Consider the following 20,459-nt stretch of genomic DNA (forward strand, 5'->3'; position numbering starts at 1 on the left):
AGGGAAGGTGGGAGCTCTCCATTAATCAATCTGGCTATACCTGAGCATGCAGAGACCTTGTTTTGCCAGGAAAGTCTGTGTCCTTCACTCCTGTATTCCTCCCTATCTTTGCAAGGCTGAACCAAGTGAAAAAGTCCTGGAATTTCTCCAGGCATACTTGTGCTCTGCATTCCAGCTGCTCCTTGTGGATGGCTCTAGAAGGGATTTGCTTTCCTCCTGCTCTCCCCTCTCCTGCCTCCAGCCAGTCACTGGATCTCAGGATCCTGCAGCACTCACTCCCAGACCCAGCAGCCAAAGGGAATTTCTCCCTGTGATCCAGCAGATGCTGAAGTAGAGAGCATGGATGCTCAGATAAAACTCTCCTGGCACTGAAGTGGATGAGGTAGAGAAGACTTCCAGAAGAATGTTGAAAAGGTATGAGGGAAATAAGATACATGTTTGGATCTGATTTAGGGGTCTGTTCAGGAATTTACAGATCAGGTAAATGCCTCAGCTGGGCAGACAGCAAAGCACCTTCCTGGGTAAAAGATAGGGCCCTTCTCCAGCCAGGTTGTCTATGACATCAGCTGCATAAATGTAGGGAAAGTGGGGAGGGTGATGCTGAGAGCATTCTGGTGAGGTTGGGTGCTGAAACACCAGCAGAGAAAGACCCTTAGCAGGGCATAACTTCAAGTTTTCAGGAGAGCTCTTCCTGCAGGCCTCCTGCAAGCTGCAGAAAGAATGTCAGCCCCTTGCACACCCAGCAGCACAGCGCTGCTGTTTGCAGCCCTGCTGCAGCTCCTTCTCCAGAGCTGCTGCTTACAGACCTGCATCGTGTGTTTGCACTGACCAAAGTCCAGGCTCTGCTCTGTCTCAGGGGATTATGTACAAATGCTGCTTGGGCCAAAAGGGCTCTGTTTTTACCGGTTTCTTTCATCTTCAATATCCTGGCTGTGGTCTTTGATCATTTTTCCTCCTCCCTCTAGATTTTAGTAATTTAAATCTGTCCTCCTTAATCCACATTTCATTCTGTGGCTAGATAAATAAACAAGCAAGGTTGAGAGACTGAGGCATCAGAGAATCCAGGTTTTTATTTTGGTTTTACTTTATTTTGCAGGACCTTTTTCTTTAGTTTGCAGTTCACATTGTTGCATAATCACAAGACCAGGAGCAAATAAAACTCCATAGAAGGACTTACAGCAAGAGAACATGAGTGGTTAGAACGAGTCAGGTGTCTCCTTACAGTATCCAAAACACACAGAGCTCTCTACACAGCAGGCAGTGGCAGAGAAAATTAGGGACACAAACATTCCCAGGATCCCAGACATCCACATCAAGCAAGTTTCAAGGGAGGTGGTAGTTGAAGAAGCTTGAAGCAAATGTTCAAAAAATGGGGGAAATGAAACACCTGAACATAACAAAGCTCACCCTTGAAACACAAAAAAAAGAAAAGCAAGAATTAGGGTTGGTACATCTTTCACTCTGAAACAGCTGTTTACTGCACAAATCCTCACCCCTCCAAGCTTGGTCTCAATCTGCTCTTTCTTCATTGTTTTTCTTTCCTGTTACTGTTCTCCAGCTTCCAACATTCCCTGCTTGCCCATGGGAGACCAGTGACAGCCCAGCTTCCTGCTGTGAGATTTGTGCCCAGTCATGGAGCAGCTGGGCACATCCCTGTCCCTCACCCTCAGGGCACTGAAGTCACAGCTGTCACATCTGGGGACAGATCTGTGCAAGACACCAGACATGACAGAAGAAATGGGAATGCTCCTGGACTTCTGGTGTAGGACTAACAGCTCTCTGCACACCCTTTCTGATCACACCTCTGCCTTGCTGGACAAGTTCTGGCTATGGAAAATCTGAAGGAAAATAGTGCAATACCCATAAAAGTGGGGAAAATGTAGGGATGGTCAGGACAGCCCCTGCTGTCAGAGGTCTGAGGGTTGCTATGGGAGCTCTCTCTTCCCATCCTATCACAGTTTATTCAGGAAAAGCCAATAGGGCTGAGCAATGTGAAAAAGGATTGCTAGAGACAGGCCCTAACCTCTCAGCTGATGTCCTTGGTGTTTGGAAAGTTGCAGCTTAGGTAGGGGAAAGTTTCTTAGCAGTTGTTATGTTCTATGAGTACTGGTGGGGTTGGAATGGAACTGAGGAAAGTGTTATGCATCCAATGGATATTCCAGGCTGAAATGAGTCAGAAACTGGAGAGTTCCCAGAAAACATTCATTCAGCCCTCTGAGCCAAGTTGAACAAGTTCCCCGGAGGAGTCCAGCCCATTTCACTATGATTTTGGTATTTTGTCTTTAAAATTCTTTCAGAGCAGCATAGTTAATGTGCCTCATTTTGTAAATAGTTTTAAAAAGAGCCTCAGAGTGTTTGGCTACAAATACACGAACACAAGACACAGCTGTCAGGATTTATTCTTTGTCATGTTAATCAAAATAGGGTCAAAGCTGACAAAAATGTTTCCTACCAATTTAGGGAGAAAACAGTTCAGTTATAAGAATTTTAGAAATGACCCAGCCGGCTTGAGAGCTGAACCTGCTGAGAGTGAATCACTGCAGTCTTGCTTTTGCAAGCAAAGGAGGTGCAGCTCTTGCTGGGGACAGGAGGGATCTCTCTGACTTGGTTTAATTGCCTTTTTCTGGGATGGTCAAAGTGAAGGGCATGTTGTGGATGCCACAATGAAATCCCAGACCAGCTGTTACAGGCTGACTCTCCTTGTGAAAAGGGTCATGGCTTTCATCTGAGCTCCACTAATGGGTTTGACCTTGGTCTTGGAACAATTCAGGTGCCAAAATCAAGATGGAGAAGTGAATATTGACCTGTGAGTAGGCAGGTCTGTCTCCTCTGCTCTGGACCTCAGGTTTGACTTGGGACATCCCTCTACTTCCCTCCTTTAGGTTCCCTTGGATTTGTGGCCTTGTGGTGGCAGGAGGAGCCGTACCTCAGATCCATGAAGGAGTGGAGATGCTGGCACATTGGCAGGAGAAGGGTTTTCCCCAGCAGCATCCAGCCCTCTGGAAATCTGCCCTTTGAAATGCCAAGTCAGCCCAGACACAGCTGTGCCTGTGTTAAACATTTACCAAGTGTCTAAAGGGCAGGATCAGGGCACAGATCCCAGTGCACAGGCAGATGTGGGAGGCCAATTTCCTTCCCAGCACAGAGAGAAAACCCTCCCACATCTGCTCGGCCCATCACAGAGGTTGTGGTGCTGCCACACAGCAAAGAACCCACCTCTGCCTCAGGAAGTGCTTGCATGGATTCCTGGAGGCAGGATAAGGATTGGGAGAGGGCTGGGCATTGCTGACTGCTCACATGCATCACTCTGCACCTTCTGCTGCATCCAGCACCATGGAGCAGGAGCAGGATGAGCTGCAGGCACGTCCCCAAGCTGCAGCTCTTCTCACACCAGCAGTGCCAGAGCTGAGGGGGCATCCCCCAAGGAGAGGTGCCACTGGAATGGACAGGGGAAAAGGCCAGCTCAATTTGTACCACATTGCTGCCAGCTCCAGAATGCTTCAAGGACACCAAAGCCAGATTTGTTCAGAGTCCATAAATTTCTCTAGTTAAGAGCTAAGATAAGAACATTCCCAGCTGACACAAACTGTGACAGAAAACAGCAGTAAACTCTTACAACTGCTGAGAATGCATGTGACAATGGAAAACTGAGCACTAGAGAACCACTTAGCCCTGAAGGGAGAGGCCTCTTCAGCCTCCATTCCATATCCAGTTCCACATTCTGCTGGAAGCTTGCAAAGTTTTGTAATGCTCAATCCATAGCTGCCCAAACACTCTTCCCAAGGAGGGGACCCATGGGGAGGATCCACCATGCAAAAGCAGCAGAGGAGATTGCAGACAGACCATGGTTGATGTTGGCTGGGCTGCTGCCTTCAGCTCAGTGTGTGGCTCTTGGTGCTTGCAGTGTGAGGTCTCTGTGCTGGACAGACGTCAGACAGCAGCCATTCCAATAGCTGGTGGAAACAGTTTGCTCTCTGGACTGCAAGCCTGTGGGATTTTCCACTCCTAAGGCCAACGTGCTTTGTCACAGGGTGGAACAGCCTCTCCTTCTGGTGCATGAGGACACCATAGCAGTGCCAAACTTCCTCTGGCCACCATGGCAACAACAGAAGGGACTTGGTGAGCCCAGGGTACCCCAGAGCTGTGCATTCCCTCAGCACACCACTCCCCAGCCCTGTGCAGGGAAGCCTTGTTATTTCAAGCTGTTTTTCCTCTTCTCTCATTGTCCTCTCAGGCTGCACAGGAAATAGGAGAGCAGCAATTTCCTTGCTTCATTTGTTCAGTTGATCCTACAGTCCTTCCCAGCAGAGAGCTTCCCACAGTCCAGAAAACCCCAATGAACACAACACCCCAATGAACACAAGGTTCATTGAGCAAATTTTACATTCTCCATTTGGTGGTTAATAATTTTCACTGCACGCTCCACTTGCAGTAGCTCTGCAGAGGTCAGCTTTGGACTGAACACTCTGAACTGTTTGCTGACCCAGGACAGGGGTGCTGGGGGGTGGGATGGGCGTGGGGAGTCAGGGAAGGTCTCCTGAACCTGCCTTGCTTTTCTTTCTCATTGCATCCTCAGAGAGCAGAAATGCACATGATGATCCAGCAGCAGCTGGGACAGCTCCTGCCAGAGAGGACAGTGAATGTCCCTGCTGCCCTTGCCCTGCTCGGTGGCTCTGTGGCAGCCCTGGGGGTCTGGAAATGGCTGAGCAAAAAGATGGTCCAGAAGAAAATGGAAGAGGCTCGGAGGACCCGGGATGAGGGGATGAAGAAAATGGCAAAGGCTGTCCAGCAGTTCAGGGAGCAGGTAACCCATCCTCCTCAGGGGTCTGAGTCCCACTGGGGTGTCTGATGCTGCCCTTCAGCTCCTCCTTCCAGCTCATGGCCCCACAGCTTTTATGAGGAGGTGTGCCAGCAGCCCTCAACAAGAGGAAAGGCTGCCTTGGCGGCAGGGAGATCACTGCCCTCCTCCAGCTGGGTGAGATGTGGTGGGAGTCTACAGCCTGGGGAATGTGAATTACTCACTGAGAAGAGGCTTTTGAACAACACAGGTGATGATGCACTGGATCTTCATTGATCCAAACTCCAGCTCTTTCATGAGCTGGAAATATCTCTTGTCAATAATGGGTAGAAGCAAGAAAGCTTTTTCCTCTACTTAACTCTAAGTTTGCACATCTGTTCACACCTTTGTCTCTAAAACCTGGCGTCTGGACAGCTCTGGGAGTGTCTCCAAAAGCAGCAATCAGTCAGTGGCATCTCTCCATCAGGCTGCCCAGATGCCTGGTCTAACTGCACTAATGAAGTTCAGGGTTTTCAGTGTCCCTGGGAGCAGCCAGGCCATGACCTGGGGGTGAATGAGCCAGGCATGGAGCCAGCATAGCCCTGAATTCCTACTGCAACATCATTTCTAACCACCTTTCCTTTCTGCTCTTCTGGGTAAACCAGCTCATGTTTATACAGGTAACACACCTGGAGATAAAGCGTGCCAGCTACAAGTGATACATTTATCTACAACCTTTTTTTCTTAAATATAGATCTATATAAGTATAAATACATCATATAAAAGCTCCAAAAACCTGGTGGCACTGAGAACCACCTGTCTCCTTTACCTGGGTAGACCACCTGTGAGTTCCTGCTGACTTCCTTGCACTTTGATGGGCTTGAGCTGTTAAATGTTTGTTCTCAGCCCAGGCTGTCCTGCACTGCCAGTATCTGTTCTGAGGGAGGAAAGGACAGCCTGAGACTTGTGCACAAGGACTTTGTTACTTCTGCCCCAGGCAGTGTTTGTTCAGCTGAGGTTACGTCTTGGTCGGTGGCTAAGTCCCACCATGCCAGGAGCAAGGCACTGCCATCTCCTCTGCCGCAGTGGATGAGTGAAGCCCTTCTACACCTGGACTCCTGTGTTTGTATCCTGTTTGTGATATCCAAACTCAGGATAAAACACTTGGCAGCTCAAGGTCTGAACCCCCACATGCAGGATCTGCCTTTCCAGCAAGCTGTGGATGATGTTGACAAAACTTTACAGCCCTATCCCTTGAGCCAAAGGGTGACTGGAGCTGCTGCCCTGGGCCCCCTCACCTTCCCTCTGCAGGTCCCTGGTGTCCAGAGGGATGCAATTCTGTCCCTGCCCCTGCTGGAACTCAGTGGAAGACTCCAGGAAGGGTCTCTGTCCCCCAGGAGTGTCCTCTACACCTACTTAGAGAAGGTGAGTGTCCATCCCCAGTGAGATGGAAAAGCAAATCTTTTACATTCTCCATGCCATGCTGGTGAATGAAAAGGCTTCTTGGAGCTGGATTATGGCCAGCCTTTAGTATAACAGACATTAAGAGAAAAACATGCTCTGTCTCCTGGCTCAGATCCATCACTGGACAGTCCTTTGAGAGGGATTGAGCTGGGATGCTCTGGGGAGGGGGTTATTCATGCTGGATTTTTGATCAAGGTAGCTGCTGCATGCAGCTGTGTAATGATGCTGTTCTTATCTAACACCTGTTCCTCCACACACCCAACAAAGGCCCTGGAAGTGACCCAGCAGACAAACTGCCTGCGACACTTCATCCCAGAGTGTGAGCAGCAGCTCCAGGAAATAGAACAGCACGAGGAGAAGGGGCTGCTCTATGGCATCCCCGTCAGCATCAAGGATCACATCGGCCACAAGGTTCTTCCCTTTGTGCTTGTGCAGTGTCCCACAGTGGGCTGGGCTGGGTGGGGAAGTGCTGGGAGGGGAGAATGGGGAAGGGGCCAAATCCCTCCCTGCTTGCACCACCTGGCTGGAAACCTGGCTGTGTCTGAGGGCACTCACTCACTCACTCACTCACTCACTCACTCACTCACTCATTCACTCATTCATTCACTCATTCATTTACTCTTATTCACTCATTCATTCACTTATCCATTCATTCACTCACTCACACATTCACTCACTCATTCACTCATTAATTTACTCATTTACTCACTCACTCACTCACTCACTCACTCACTCACTCACTCACTCACTCACTCCCCTCACACACAGTGGGATGAGGGAGAGTGAATAGAAAGGGTGAAAGTGAGAAAAAATGTGGGTTGAGATAAGAGACAGTTTATTTGGTAAACTCTGCACACAAGCAAAGCAAAACAAAGGATTAATTCAGCACATCCCCTGGGTAGGCAGGTGTTCAGCCACCCCATCGTGTGTGATGGGAACTGGGAAAGGCGAACACCAGCACCCCAAACATCTCCCCTTCCTTCCTCTTCCCCCAGCTTTATTTGCTGGGCATGACTCCATATGGTATGGAATGTCCCTCTGGTCACTTGGGGCCAGCTGTCCTGACTGTCCCCTCCCAGTTCTCATGCACCCCCAGCCTGCTCACTGGTATGAGAAGCTCTGTGCAAGCCCTGCTCAGTGATAACAATAACATCCTTGTGTTATCAACACTGTTTACAGCACAAAACTCAAAACACAGCCCTGCAGTAGCTACTGTGAAGAAAATAAACTCTACCCCAGCCAAAAGCAGCACAAACCTCTATCAGCAGAGAAAAACCAGGGATAAATAGTTAGACACAAATGATTTCTCCTCTGATACACGACACAGTACAGGCTGCACTAAAGTTGAGGGCTTAAGTCCAAAGCGAGCCCCAAATACCAAGGCTAACTGAAAAAGACTCACACATTTTGTTTATATGGGAGTAATCCTGGTGGATTCACTTGGGCAGCTGGTTTGATCCTGAGTTAGTGCAGCTATGGAGTGTGGAGCTGCACTGGGTCAGGGGAGAAAAGGAGCAGGACAAAGAGCAAGGAGAGCTTCAGGGGAGCTTTAACCCGATGCCAGGGATGGAAGGAGAGGGAGTCCTTCGAGCAAGGGCTGGTACCAGGCACACAACCCTGAAGGAACACCAGATAATCCTTCCAACACAGCATAGGAACTGCACTGACCATGTCCCTTGTCACTTCTCCTCCCTGCAGGGCCACTTGGCAACCTGTGGGCTCGTGCAGTGCCTGGGCACTCTGATGGAGGAGGACAGTGTCCTGGTCAAGGTCCTGAAGAGACAAGGGGCCATCCCATTTGCAATGACCAATGTGCCACAATCTCTCTTCAGGTGACACACATCTTTAAAAATCTTCTGAAGGAAAATCCCAGCCTGTAGGTCCCTGGACAGGCTCCTCCCTGGCTCCTGAGACATGGCCTGGAGAGTCCCTCTTCCATCATCTGGCAACAACAATCTCAGCTGAAGGAGCTGTCAGATGAGACAAAGAGGGGGAAAAACCTACCATGAGTCAAGAGAAATGAAGTGCACTTGTGCACGGGAGGGAGAGCAGAGCTGGTGGGAATGAGCAGTGTCCTGAGGGATTCACAGGATGAAAGGATGGGCTTGGCTGTGCCACACAGGCTCTCTGCAAGGGAAACCAAACAAACCCAAGGCATGTTCCTCACAGCCTCTTTCCTGGCTTTCCTCTCCCCAGCTACGACTGCAGCAACCCCATCTTTGGCCAGACATTGAACCCCCTGAACCCCCAGAAGAGCCCCGGGGGCTCCTCGGGCGGGGAGGGAGCTCTGATCGCAGGGGGAGGCTCCATCCTGGGCGTTGGCTCCGACATAGGCGGCAGCATCCGCCTGCCCTCCAGCTTCTGTGGGCTCTGTGGCCTCAAACCCACGGCCAGCAGGCTCAGGTGGGTGCTGGCCCTGCCCTTCCAACCCTGCCCAAGCCAGCTGGGCTCAAGGGGAAATGCTGGGCAAGTGCTTGGAGGGAGGAGAGAGGGTGGCTCTCCAAGGGCGGCTTGCTTTGCTCAAAACCTCTCCCTGGATGGTCAGATTTTGTGAAATGGGCATATTTGCATTGTAAATCTAGCCTGGAGTTAAAAGTAAAAGGGAGATAAATAATGCCAAAATGGAAAGATTTGTTGGGGTTTAGGTTTGTTTGTTTGTTTTATTTTGGCCAAAATCTCCTGTTTTGCACTACTCAATTCAAATTTTTGAAATAATTTCCTTCTGTTTCTGGTCCTAAGCCAGAGACCTCACTATGCTTTTCAAACACATTGTGAATATTTCCCCATTACTGGAATGACAATACACTTCTTTTCCCGTAGCCTGTCTGGAGTGACTGACCCTGTCAATGGCATCCTGGCAGGTACATTCATTTTAAATTCCTTTCCCTTACATCCTGTGAAGAGCCTGATGTTCTCCTGCAGACCAGAAGAAAACCTGAGACAGCCAAGCCTGTCTGGAGTCTGTCTGAAACTTCCCTCATTGCCTGCTCACTCCAGCATGGCTGTGCAGGGGGGTGGGGGGTGTTTGGCACACCCATCTGCTCAATGTGGATGTTTTTGTTTTTTCTTGTCCCATGCAGTGTCCTGTGCCGTGGGGCCCATGGCCAGGGACGTGGACAGCCTGGCCCTGTGCATGAAGGCGCTGCTGTGCCAGGAGATGTTCCAGCTGGACCCCACCGTGCCCCCCATCCCCTTCAATGAGAAGGTGAGGCTTCCCTCAGCAAGCCCTGGCTCCTTCCAGGGTGCCACACACCCTCCTGCAGGGTCCAGTTATCTTTACAGCACTGGTTTTCAGTAAAACAGATCTCTTTGAGGGCACAATTCTTAATTCTTATTTTTTAAAAAATAGGCAAATCAGTAGTTATCCTGTCTGTCTTCTCAGCTGGAATGCAGCTTATTGAATTTAGAAGATCCAGGAAAGAGCAACACTGGGAGCAAATAGCTAGAGATCTTCAGGGGAAGATGAGACACCATCAGACTGCTGCAGCAAATCTCCTAACTGAGGGTAGATTCCCCTTCTCTCTGCAACAGACCAGCCTCAGGAGGTTTCTCCACCTCCACCTCTTTAGCAGTGGTTGACACCACTTGTCTAGAGTGGCTGTGCTCCTCCTGAAGGCAGGGGTAGACATTTGAAAAGAGGAACTATAAACAGCAAATCAGAATATTAGTCACTCCTTAGCATTTGGAGCTCTTGCCCCCTTCTGCAGTGGGTGTCAGCACAGGAGCAGACCTACCCCAGCAGGGTGGGGGTCATGAATGAGCGATTTGGGTCACCTAAAGAATCACTGCCACAGGCATTGGAAAATGCAGGTTTTAATATAAATTTGCAAAAGGGTGACATAGTACAATGACTCTGTTACTTATTACGAAGATGGAGCATAAAAGGAAAATCAGCTTAGTGTCCCTTTGGAATGATTTGCATGGAGACTGGGGATGCAAAGGACAAAGGTGCAAAGGGCAGGGAAGACCCTCCCATTGAGTCACAAGGCTCAGAAAGGACCCCCTTGCTTTCTAAACTCCTGACAGAGCCTAGGTACAGCTGAAGTCCCAGACTGGCCAACAGTTGATATTTAATAGTGAAATACAAGGAGTAGGGGAGACCCTCCCACTGCCTCACAAGGTTCAGAGGACCCCCTTTGCCTTCCTGGTGTAGAGTGGGTGTGGCTGGATCCAGTCAGTCCCTGGTCAATGGTGATGTCTAAAGGATTTTCACAGCAATCCCATTAGGAACAGGATTGCCAAACTGGTGTCTGTGCTCCAGGTGTACTCCAGCTCCACTCCGCTGCGGGTCGGGTACTACGACACCGACGGCTACGTCCCGCTGCCCCCCTGCATGAGGAGGGCAGTGCAGGAAACCAGGCATGCTCTGCAGGCAGCTGGGCACCAGGTGAGCACCACCACCCCCTGCTCCTCTCCCCAGAGTGTCCCCAGCCTCGCTCCTCGCTGAGGAAATCACCCTTCAGAAACCAGACACAGCTCCCAAGCACATCTGTGGGGAAAATGACCTGGCTGAGGTATGGGATTGTGTTACCCCAGCCACATAACACCAGGCAGAGCCCCTGTGCCTAAGGGAGCAGTGCATCTCTGGGCAAACAGCAGGAATCATCTCATGGGGAGGTGCCTGGATGGAAAACAATTGAACCAGGGCTTCTCTTGGCACATGGAGCCCAGGGAGGTGCTTCTCTGCCTTTGAGGAATATCTACATTTGGGTCTTGGAAACTATTCACATCCCCAGGCTGCCACATAATCTTGTGTTTTGGTGCAGCTGGTGCTCTTCTCTCCTCCTCGGATCCCCTATGTCATGAATGAACTGTTTTTTAAGACCTTTTTTGCTGATGGAGGCCGTACCTGGCTGGATGTGTTGTAAGTAGGAACATGGCACAGGCACAATGAGCCCAGCTCTCCCACTCCAAACAGGCAACACTCAGGTCTCTGAGAAAGGGCAGTTTCTCTGGCATCCTCTTGTCATCTCTCAGCACAGGAGATATTGTAGATCCAGGCTTGAAATCACAGGTGAATTCCTGCAAGATCCCAAGGCTGGTGAAGAAGCTGCTGGCTCTGCTTCTTAAACCTCTGGTGAGTCCCTGTCCCTCAGGACAGGAATGGGGGTTTCCCAGGGTGACACAAGTCACTGCAGCCACCTGTCATGGCCCTAAGGAACCTCGTGCCTTTCCAGTTTCCCCGCCTGGCTGACTACCTGAGTGCCTTGGCTGGAATGAGGTAAGATGGCATTGTCCCCAGGGATGTCCATGGAAATGGGTGATACCTTCTCCTCTAGGTGTCCATGGCTTGGTGGGGGATGGACTGGATTCACAACAGGCTGTGATCTGCTCTCTGCAGGGGCTGTCCTTGATTCCTGGACACGGCTTCCCTGCCCCTAGTGATATTCTGACAGGAATGAGGCATTTGAATGGATAAGGTCATTACAGGAAGCCTGTATAAGATATGAGTATTAAATCCAGGCCCATCAGGGAAACCTTTTCTCCAGCACTTCCAGACATTTGCTGCTTAATTGCTTGGCCAGATGCCAAAGGAAACTTTAGAGGATTGTGAAAGCTGTATTGTTTAATGCAATTGCTAAAACCAACCCAGAGGACTATTTAAGCAATTCCTCCTCCTCTTAAAACTTAAAGATGTGATTTGCTATGATTTTTACTTGCAGATCAGTGAAGGAGATGTGGAATCACCACCATCAAATACAGGTGTGTTTCCAGGACTTTGCTCTCTGGCATCATGTTACAAGTTGAGGCTTTGTGGCAGGCGCCAGGTCAGAGAGCCATCATTTTGGAAAGGGATTGTTCAGGGCTGCTGGGGAGGACACAGGATGGAGGGAAGGGCAAAAGAAGGATAGGAATGGGGTGGATGGGAATGAGGTGGATGCGCTTTTGAGTCAGCCCAGACAGAACTTCCTTGGTTGCCTGCAGTGCTCATGCTCAGGCACAGGGAAGGCTGTCCTGGGAGTGGGGATGGCCAAAGGGGCCATCACTTTCAAACTCCTGGCCATGATCTGGACATGCTGTGGAGGCAAACACATGCTCCTCTGCCTCATCCCTTGAGCACCAGTGCCTGCTGCTGCCTGGAGAGGCTGAGAGGCTGCAGGCATGGATGTGCCCCTCTCCTCCCCAGGAGTACCGCTCCCAGTTCATCGCCCAGTGGAAGGAGCTCCAGCTGGACGTTGTGCTGTGCCCTGTCCTGGGCCCTGCCTTCACCACGGGATACCCTGGGAAACTCCTCAGTAAGTGAGTCTGGGCCTTCCCAGGAGGGCAGAGAAGCACAGTGGCTGAGATTGGAGGGAAACAAACATCAATTGCCATGGAGCTTCACTGCCCACCCAAGCATTTAATGGGAATTAGGAAGGAAAAGTGACTACAGAGAGCTCTCTGAGCTGGTGGAGACAGACACACAGTTCTCAGGGCTCCAGTGAATATGGAATGTGTAAGTTTGAAGACAGGAGGTTGTGACTGCCTGCACCCTCTCCTGCTTCTCTCAGATGCCATCTCCTCCACGATGCTGTACAATGTCCTGAACTTCCCTGCCGGGGTTGTTCCTGTCAGCACCGTGACAGAGGCTGATGAGGAAGAGTTAAAGCTTTACAAAGGATGCTGTGATGACCCCTGGGACCGGACACTGAAGCAGGTATGGGAAGTGGTGGAGCAGAGACTGCTGGTGGGAGTTCAGGTAACAGTTTCAATGATATCAGGGCTCCTAAATATCTCCATCACTATAGGCATAGTGCAAAAAAAATTCCTAGCTTCTTTATACACCCCTTGCTAATCCCCAAATCCACCTTGAACACACCCCTTACTTTTCTCCCAAGCTCCAAAGGTGACTAAGCTTTGGGGGGACTAAAGGATCTATGGCAGGCTGGGTAGGCTGAAGCCAGCAAGGAGCCATGCAGCAAAGCTTCTGGGAGCAGGTCCTTGCAACAGCCACAGCCCACAACACTGCACTGCACTTTCCTCCTGCTCCACGTTGCCTTCAGCCAGGCCCAGGCTGTCAGTGGAGCATGGATCAGGAATGAGGATGCTGGACCTGCCCACAAGACAGCTCAAACATGTTACCCAATATTTGGCAACCATTTCTATCAGAGAACAGCCTTCCCTCTGCTCAGCACACTAACAGGGCTCTAACTCCAGCCTCCCCACTCTCTGGGATGAGCCACAGGCCTAAACCAAGCTCCCCACATCTGCTGGAGGTGTGAGCCCCCGGGTGAGCCCTCCCTGCTGGTGCACCCACTGCAGGCTGTGTCAGGAGCCCTGGGGCTGCCCGTGGCCGTGCAGTGCGTGGCTCTGCCCTGGCAGGAGGAGCTGTGCCTGCGCTTCATGAAGGAGGTGGAGACCCTCAGCCGTGACAAGAGAGTGCCATAGTCACCATGGTCCCCAAGGAGAAGGGACAGTGCTGCACGACTGCCACCAGCAGTGCAGAGACTACACCGAGCAGGGGAGGAGGAAGGAAATGCCATCTCCTGACCTTTCTCCTTGCCAAGCAACACAGATCCTGTAAGGAACCAAGATGCCCTGCAGGACTGGCTTAGCATAGGTTCAAACAGTGGTAAATCTAGGAACTGCACCTCTGGCAAGGATGGCCATGGATGTGGGTTCACCCTTCACCTCTATTTCCACCAGCGCTGCCTCCTGCAGAAGCAGGGCGGTGCTGAGAGGAAAGGATTACAGAAGTTCAATAGTATTTTCTTGCTGGCACTGGAGCAACTTCATATGGATATAACTATGGAATGCCCCATGAGGATTACAACTGTGTCCATTAGCTCCCACCACTGTATTTTGCTCAGAAAAATAAAAATGTAACTATTAGGCAACTCTTATCATAAATTCCAGTAATCCTTTACTGATTATGACGATTCTATAAATGAAGTTACTACTCAGAATCATACAAACCCCTGCCCACTGGACATTAAATGGCATCTAGCATGGGACCACTCACATTTACCCACAGCCATCCTAGCTGTGAGGGATGACAACAGCCGCTGGCCTCTCCACAGCACCGAACTCCAGCATCCCAAGCACATTTCCAACCCCACAGGAGGAGCACTCTAAGGAACCTCTGCTTTCAGGACCTCAGGCTGCTCTCTCTGAATGTGGGAGATAAGCACAGGCAGATGCAACTCATTTATGCAGATGGTGAGTTCTGGGACAGAAAGGCTGAGATCCCCAGATGGTGTTTGTTAACCCAAACCTGCTCATGTAGGATCAAAGCAGTCAGACAGGAGGAAGAGAGCAGGGCCATTTATCCTGCCCCACACAGATGGATAAATCGCTCCCTCTGATAAGACCTCTCTCTTTCCCAGATTAAACACCTCAGTCTCAAACAGATAAATATTCAGGAAACACCACAGCAGGTCTTTCTCATTTATTCCCTATGTCTGCAGTGAAAAAGCAGGCATCCTTTGGGACATTTTAGAAAGAAAAATAAATATAAAGCAGTTCTGCTTTCCCTTAAATATTGGGCTATTTCCTGGGCAGCAAAGAGTCTGTTCTCCCTTCTACATGCGACGTAGTTTGCAGAAATACATGGGCCCAAAGTTGGCTGTGAGGTGAGGCAGGACAAGCTCCCCGAGCCGGCAGTCCAAGAAGAAGGAAAACGTGTCCTGGAAGAGCGTCCTGAAGTGGCTCAAGTCCTCCACGTGGATACTGATGTTGAACTGGGTTTGTGCAATGTCCAGAGCCCTCTCCACCACACACTCGTTCTGCAGCGGGGACAGGGAGCACGTGGAATACACCACATCCCCTCCCGGCTTGGTGGCCAGGATCCCAGCCCTGCAGGCAAGGGAACACACACATCAGGGGGGGCTCTGAGAGACGGACACAGCCATTCCCACCCACTGACACTGGGGAGCCAACAGGAACTCACAGAAGTGACAGACAGACCCCACTGAACTCCACAGGCTCGGCAGTCACTGCAACATGAGGAGTGTTTGAGCCAGGGCAAAGAGTCAAACAGATATTTATACTGATAAAGAATTTAACGTGGGAGATGCTACTGGAGAGCAGATGGAAGGTGTAATCCTGCAGTCACATCCAAAGGAACAGGATATATGTGCAGGAGAAGAGATACTTGCAGTTCAAGCGCTGTCATGGGACTCTAATCTGCTTCCTTATTGCCACAGCACTGACAAGCTGTGGCACTTCCCAGCACCACATGTCCTCCTGTTGGCTGGGAGAAGTGAGCACTCAGGAATCCTCCAGGGCTGACTGCCAGGACCCAGGAGATCACCACCCAAAACAACTGTACCTATCCTGTTCCTTAAACCCTTCTCCCTACAGCCTATGGCTACTGCTGGGGACAGGAGGACAAGTGATCTGACCAAGAACATTTGCACTTTCTTACACTTACTGTGATTTGATGCGTTCCAACCACTGCCAGAAAACTACACGTGGTTTCCACATTTCCCAGTTAGGCACAGAGTAAGAGGAGGTTTCAGTGCTGGAGAGCTGCTCCCAGCACCTGGGGAACACAACACAACTGAGCTCACTCACATCAGCAGCTGCAGCTGCAGCATGGGCAGCATCTGACGCTCCTTGGTTCGCCTCCTGTGGAAGATGTTGTTGTCCTCCTCCATGGCAGAGTGTCTGTCTGTCGTGCAGGGCACATCCACCAGCACCTGCAGCAGCACAGGTCCCACCTCAGCCCCCTGCACAGGTCAAGCTCAGCAAGTCCCCTCCTGCAGCCAGCCCCTCCTCCACTCCTGTCAAAGCTCCCAGTGCCCCAACACAGGTGTGCACCACACTGAACTGTTATCATCTGGCTGCCTTGGCATTTTGGGAATGTGCAAAAATGGTGGAAACCATGCTGCACTAACTCATGTCCTCATTTAATGTCCCTGCTCTGTGTGTGTCCCTGGCAATGCCCCTGCAGCACACAGGGCATTGCTGCTGCAGCGATGCCTCCCAGCACACCCAACCCTGGAACACCAAACCCAGCCCCTGCAGCTGCACATGGCTGAGAAGCCAAAATTATCCAATCTTCACATTTAACCCCTTCCAGGTCATGGACAAGAACAGGACTTCTAAAGGGTATTACACAGGCAAATAAAGGTAAAACTCTAGATGCACATATCACCAGATCCTGCAGGAAGGGATAGCAGGAGGAAACATTACTCCTTATGTGGCTTGGTCTCCTCTCTTTCTCTGCATTTATGATTACAGAAAACTACTCAGTTATATGGAAGGATAAGCTGCTGTCTTCCTCAAAAAGAGGAGGGAAGTGAACTTGATGGGTTTATCTTCACTGGTTCCCAAACACATACCTTATGGAAAGTGCCACCTTCCACCTGGTCCCAGTCCCTTCCATCGTAGGAGGTGACACTCACAGTATCCCTGACTTCTCTGGGGACATAGCTATGGAGAATCTGGTACAGCCTCTTTGTCCGGGAAACTGAGACGTCGTTGGCTGCCAGATGCCCTGACAGGACAGAACAGGCACACTGAGAATGTCACTTTTGCAAAAACACACCTGATTCCCAGCTCTTGCACACAGAAATTATTAATGGCCAGACATGGATGGGTGCAGTACACTCCTCCACCTGTTTTACACACAGGAACAAGGGAACACTCATCCCCACTCACCACAAAACCCAGTCTGCAGCAGAGCCAGAGTCTTCCCACCCGGAGCCGCACAGAGATCGAGGACAAAGTCATCTGGCTGCACGTTGAGTGCCAGGACAGGTAGGAGAGAGGCTGCATCCATCAGGTAATAGTCGAGGAGCCCCAGAGCATCCGGCCTGGAAATCATCCGTTTGCACAAGCAAATGTTGGAGGGGAAAAGAAAATACATGAGCAGTTGGAAGTGAGGATGGGGACACATGGAAGCAGCCCCTGAGGCTGGCAAGGACAGGGTGGCCTGTCAGGGATGTCTCACCGTGCAGGGCGAAAGCGCGTGATGTCACCCCTAGGAAAGGTGTAACACTTGATTTTGGAGCTGATGGAGGTGCAAAGTGGTGGGGACATCTCTGCCTGTGTCATCATTCCTGCCTGCATCACAGCCCTGCCCTCAGCAGAGCCCTCCTGGCACCCTCTGGCTTCCCCCACAGCTGCACCCTGCTGCCAGAGCTGCGCCTTTTGGGGGGCCTCGGAAATGAAATTGGTGGCGTTGAGCAGCTCCAGCTCTTGGGGAACGTGGTCAGCAGCAGCGAAGTTGTTGAGGAGAGCCCCGTACTTCTGCTCACAGAGCAGGGCAGCGCGGACCGAGGGCCACAGGGCCCCCAGGGCCAGGCCGTAGCTCGTGTCAAAGTGGTGCAGCGCCAGCCGCGTGGACGGGACGCGCGGGGCCGTGGCAGCCTGGTGGGGAAAAATAACACAAGTGTTAAAAAGCAAAACACCTCGATAGCCCCAAATCCAGCCCCAGCACCCAGCCTGCATGTTTTTCTGGGAGAATCCAGCACTGGGCTCTGTGCTGCCAGAAGTCCATGAGGCCTTTCCAAGTGTGTGACAGGACCAGAGGGAATGGTATGAAGCTGTGACTTATGCTGGATAAGGGTGGCTGGGCACTGAAGGAGGCTCCCCAGGGAACAGCACCGAGCCTGTCTGAGCTCAAGAAGCATTTGGACAATGCTCTCAGGCACAGGGCGGGATTGCTGGGAGTGTCCTGTGCAGAGGCATCCTGATGCATCCCTTCCAACTCAGCACACCCAGTGATTCCAGGATTCTGGAATGGCCGAATGTGGCTGGGGTCCCGGCTGGGCACGGCTGCACACAGAGCGAGCGGTGAAATGGGGGGTGAGAAGGGGATTCGCAGTGGGGTGCAGAAGGGTCAGCGGGGACAAAAGCGGGGTGCAAGCAGCGCCCTGGGGTGCAGGTGCTCTGGTCCGCCCCGGCCCAGCTCACCCATTTCTCCTTGTGCCGGTGCCGGCGCTGCCCCGCGCCCGGTGCCGCTCCCGGTGCCGCTCCCGGTGCCGCTCCCCGGCGCAGCAGCGCGGCCGCCGCCCGCCCGCGCCCGCCCAGCGCCGCCATCGCCGCTCGCCTTCCGGGGCGGCACCGGGAGCGCTGGGGGCGCGGCTGGAGCGGGCTGCGAGCACCGGGGCTCGGGGGGCCTGGCCGTGCGAAAGGATTTTTAAGGTCTCTTCCAACCTAAACGTCCCGTAATTACTGAGCTGGGTTTGGGCATCAGCCGCGGAGAAGGATCCGGCAACAAACGCGCAGGGAGAGCTGGAACCCTGCCCTGTAGCACAGGGAAAAAAAAACATAACCACATCAAAATCTACTGGAACTTACGTGGTACGCTTACCCTCGCAAAAGGACCATGAACACTATATGGAAAAAGAACAGTCAAATTTAAAAGGTTCACTCCACTTTGAAGAAGAGCCGAGAAATTTTCTATCCCATGAGATACCCTAGCTTTCCTCCTACTAAACATTCTCTCGCGAAAGGAGCGGGCAGAGCACGGACAGGACAGTCCCAGGGTGAGCAGATCGGGCTGGTAACTTGCACAGAAAGGCTTTAGCTCCCCCCAGGTGACCCTGACCGGGGCTTGAGCAGGTGAACCAGCCCCATGCACCCCCACAGCCACGCAGTTGGTTTCGTGGGCAAGAAGGCAGAGCTGGCTGCTGCCAGGAGGGTCTTCCAGCCACTGGCAAAAGCAGGAGACAGTGAGGGGCAGGTGACAACTTTTCCCTGAGGGTGGGGAACTTTTCTCTCCTAGAAAAGGGTTCACTCCCTTCAGACTAACTTAGAACATACTGAGTGAACAACACTGGTCCTGTGGGGCTTAGGAATAATCGTTGTGGCTCCAACAGACAAATTTTTCCCCATGGGATCCAGCTGTCCATCATGCCAGCACAAGAAGGATATTCCCTCAAGTCAGGAAAACTCTCCTGCCCTTAACTGGGCTCTGACACCCACTGATCTCAACCCAGTAAAAGTCAAAAGCGTGAGAACTAGGAAACAAACACAGGGCACTTCCACAGGAACTCTCAATGTTTAATATGGAAAATTACAGAACATCAACACGTTTGTATTTTTTGCACAGCTGCACATCTTCCAGGAGCACAGAGGCAGTGAGAGGCTGCCAGGAAGCCGCTTCATTCATGCTCAGCATGGAGGATGGACTGCAGGAAGCAGAACTGTGATTCAGGAACCGCTGGCACCAGCTGTGGAAGCAGATGGACAACCATGCTCTTCTTCACTTCAGCTTACTGAAAAGCTTGTGAGCAACCTGGAAAGAAAGAGAGGCCTCAGTAACTCATGGTTCAGGGATGGAAATCTGCAAGGTGTCACCACCCGCCTCTTGATTTTCCGGGCCACCAATGCACACAGCTGCACAGCCCTGGCTTTTGTTCTGCAACAAGTCATTCAAGAAAGCCATTGAGATGCCTTACAAAGCTTTAGCTCAGGTTCAAAATAACTTTAAAATGGCAAATACAAGACCAAATATTATTTGCGGGGTAGAAACATGGGGTTTGAGTTATTTAATTGTTTAATAACATACCGAATCCCAGCTAGATCTGTTGTAACAAGGATGAACCAAACATTAAACAAGAAAACGGGACTGAACAGCTACCACAGCTGACACTCAGCCTGGCAGCGCTGTCAGCAGCGCGGCTGAAGGCAGCTCTGCTCAGAACAGAGCACTTACACAGTGGTCCCTGGCGTGCAGGAAGTCGAAGAGCTCCTCTGTGCACTGCTCCTCTGTCTCGGAGCGGGAGGACACCCGCGCGTCACACAGCTCCAGCCGCTCCCGCGCCTTCACGCATTTCTCCGTCTGCTCGCAGTGCTCCCGCACCGTGGTCAGGGGGTCCTGTGGACACGGGGCTGCTCTGAGCACACGGACACCCCTGCACGCCGCTTCCCCCCGAGCCCCAGCGCTTCAGGAGGGATCCCCACATGCACAGCGCAGCCCGGCCTCCCCGCGGAGCTCCGCATCGCCGGCACAGCGCGGCCCCGCCAGAGCCCCCCGAGCCTGTTCGCCGGCGCTGACGGCCCCGGGCAGCAGCCCCTGGCAGCTGCGAGTCCCCGCCGCGGCTTCCCGTCTTACCACGAGCTCTTCCTCTTCCTGCGGAAAGAAAAGAGAGCACAGCGTTACCGCCCGCCTGCCCGTCCGCGGGCGCCGTGCGGGCCCGGCGCAGCCCCGCGCTCACCTCAGGCTCCCCGTGCTGCCCCATCGCGCTCCCGCCGCACAGAAGGACTCCGCAGGGTCACCCGCCGGAAGCGCCGCCGCCCGCACCGGAAGCGGAAGCGCTCCCTCCGCAGGGCGGTGCTTGGCCCC

At 52.0% G+C, this 20,459-nt stretch overlaps 3 protein-coding genes across 3 annotated transcripts; 1 reads left to right on the top strand and 2 right to left on the bottom strand.

Annotated features, from left to right (window-relative positions):
- The first annotated feature begins 188 nt into the window (after positions 1 to 188).
- On the top strand, positions 189 to 14,028 carry LOC117000086 (vitamin D3 hydroxylase-associated protein-like). Its single transcript, XM_033067450.1, has 15 exons — positions 189 to 414; positions 4,577 to 4,804; positions 6,089 to 6,202; positions 6,509 to 6,652; positions 7,940 to 8,073; positions 8,438 to 8,644; positions 9,062 to 9,446; positions 10,503 to 10,628; positions 11,008 to 11,105; positions 11,219 to 11,318; positions 11,419 to 11,462; positions 11,905 to 11,944; positions 12,369 to 12,477; positions 12,733 to 12,878; positions 13,484 to 14,028. Exons 2-15 carry the CDS (start codon positions 4,586 to 4,588, stop codon positions 13,607 to 13,609), a joined length of 1,992 nt encoding a protein of 663 aa, XP_032923341.1. The 5' UTR covers positions 189 to 414; positions 4,577 to 4,585; the 3' UTR covers positions 13,610 to 14,028.
- Positions 14,029 to 14,594: 566 nt separating this feature from the next.
- NSUN4 (NOP2/Sun RNA methyltransferase 4) lies at positions 14,595 to 18,208 on the bottom strand. The gene is made up of 6 exons (XM_033067580.2): positions 18,083 to 18,208; positions 17,118 to 17,536; positions 16,826 to 16,980; positions 16,507 to 16,661; positions 15,737 to 15,861; positions 14,595 to 15,016 (listed from the first exon to the last, which is right to left on the bottom strand). Exons 1-6 carry the CDS (start codon positions 18,206 to 18,208, stop codon positions 14,743 to 14,745), a joined length of 1,254 nt encoding a protein of 417 aa, XP_032923471.1. The 3' UTR covers positions 14,595 to 14,742.
- A 945-nt stretch (positions 18,209 to 19,153) lies between these two features.
- LOC117000073 (cytochrome b-c1 complex subunit 6, mitochondrial) lies at positions 19,154 to 20,424 on the bottom strand. The gene is made up of 4 exons (XM_033067430.1): positions 20,332 to 20,424; positions 20,229 to 20,246; positions 19,830 to 19,991; positions 19,154 to 19,409 (listed from the first exon to the last, which is right to left on the bottom strand). Exons 1-4 carry the CDS (start codon positions 20,353 to 20,355, stop codon positions 19,377 to 19,379), a joined length of 237 nt encoding a protein of 78 aa, XP_032923321.1. The 5' UTR covers positions 20,356 to 20,424; the 3' UTR covers positions 19,154 to 19,376.
- Positions 20,425 to 20,459: the final 35 nt, after the last annotated feature.

This window comes from Catharus ustulatus, chromosome 9 (genome assembly GCF_009819885.2).
Source record: "Catharus ustulatus isolate bCatUst1 chromosome 9, bCatUst1.pri.v2, whole genome shotgun sequence".
In the NCBI taxonomy this organism is placed as follows: Eukaryota; Metazoa; Chordata; class Aves; order Passeriformes; family Turdidae; genus Catharus; species Catharus ustulatus.

Bases quoted from the DNA above. Each gene is read 5' to 3' on its own strand.
- LOC117000086 (XM_033067450.1), top strand. From the start codon at position 4,586: ATGCACATGATGATCCAGCAGCAGCTGGGACAGCTCCTGCCAGAGAGG. The intron at 4,805-6,088 runs GTAACCCATCCT...TTCCCTCTGCAG, and splicing joins TCCAGCAGTTCAGGGAGCAG to GTCCCTGGTGTCCAGAGGGA. The intron at 12,478-12,732 runs GTAAGTGAGTCT...TGCTTCTCTCAG, and splicing joins ATACCCTGGGAAACTCCTCA to ATGCCATCTCCTCCACGATG.
- NSUN4 (XM_033067580.2), bottom strand. From the start codon at position 18,208: ATGGCGGCGCTGGGCGGGCGCGGGCGGGCGGCGGCCGCGCTGCTGCGC. The intron at 16,981-17,117 runs GTGAGACATCCC...GATGATTTCCAG, and splicing joins ACGCGCTTTCGCCCTGCACG to GCCGGATGCTCTGGGGCTCC. The intron at 15,862-16,506 runs GTATGTGTTTGG...GTGCTGCTGCAG, and splicing joins AAGGTGGCACTTTCCATAAG to GTGCTGGTGGATGTGCCCTG.
- LOC117000073 (XM_033067430.1), bottom strand. From the start codon at position 20,355: ATGGGGCAGCACGGGGAGCCTGAG. The intron at 19,410-19,829 runs GTAAGTGCTCTG...CTTTCTTTCCAG, and splicing joins TGCACGCCAGGGACCACTGT to GTTGCTCACAAGCTTTTCAG.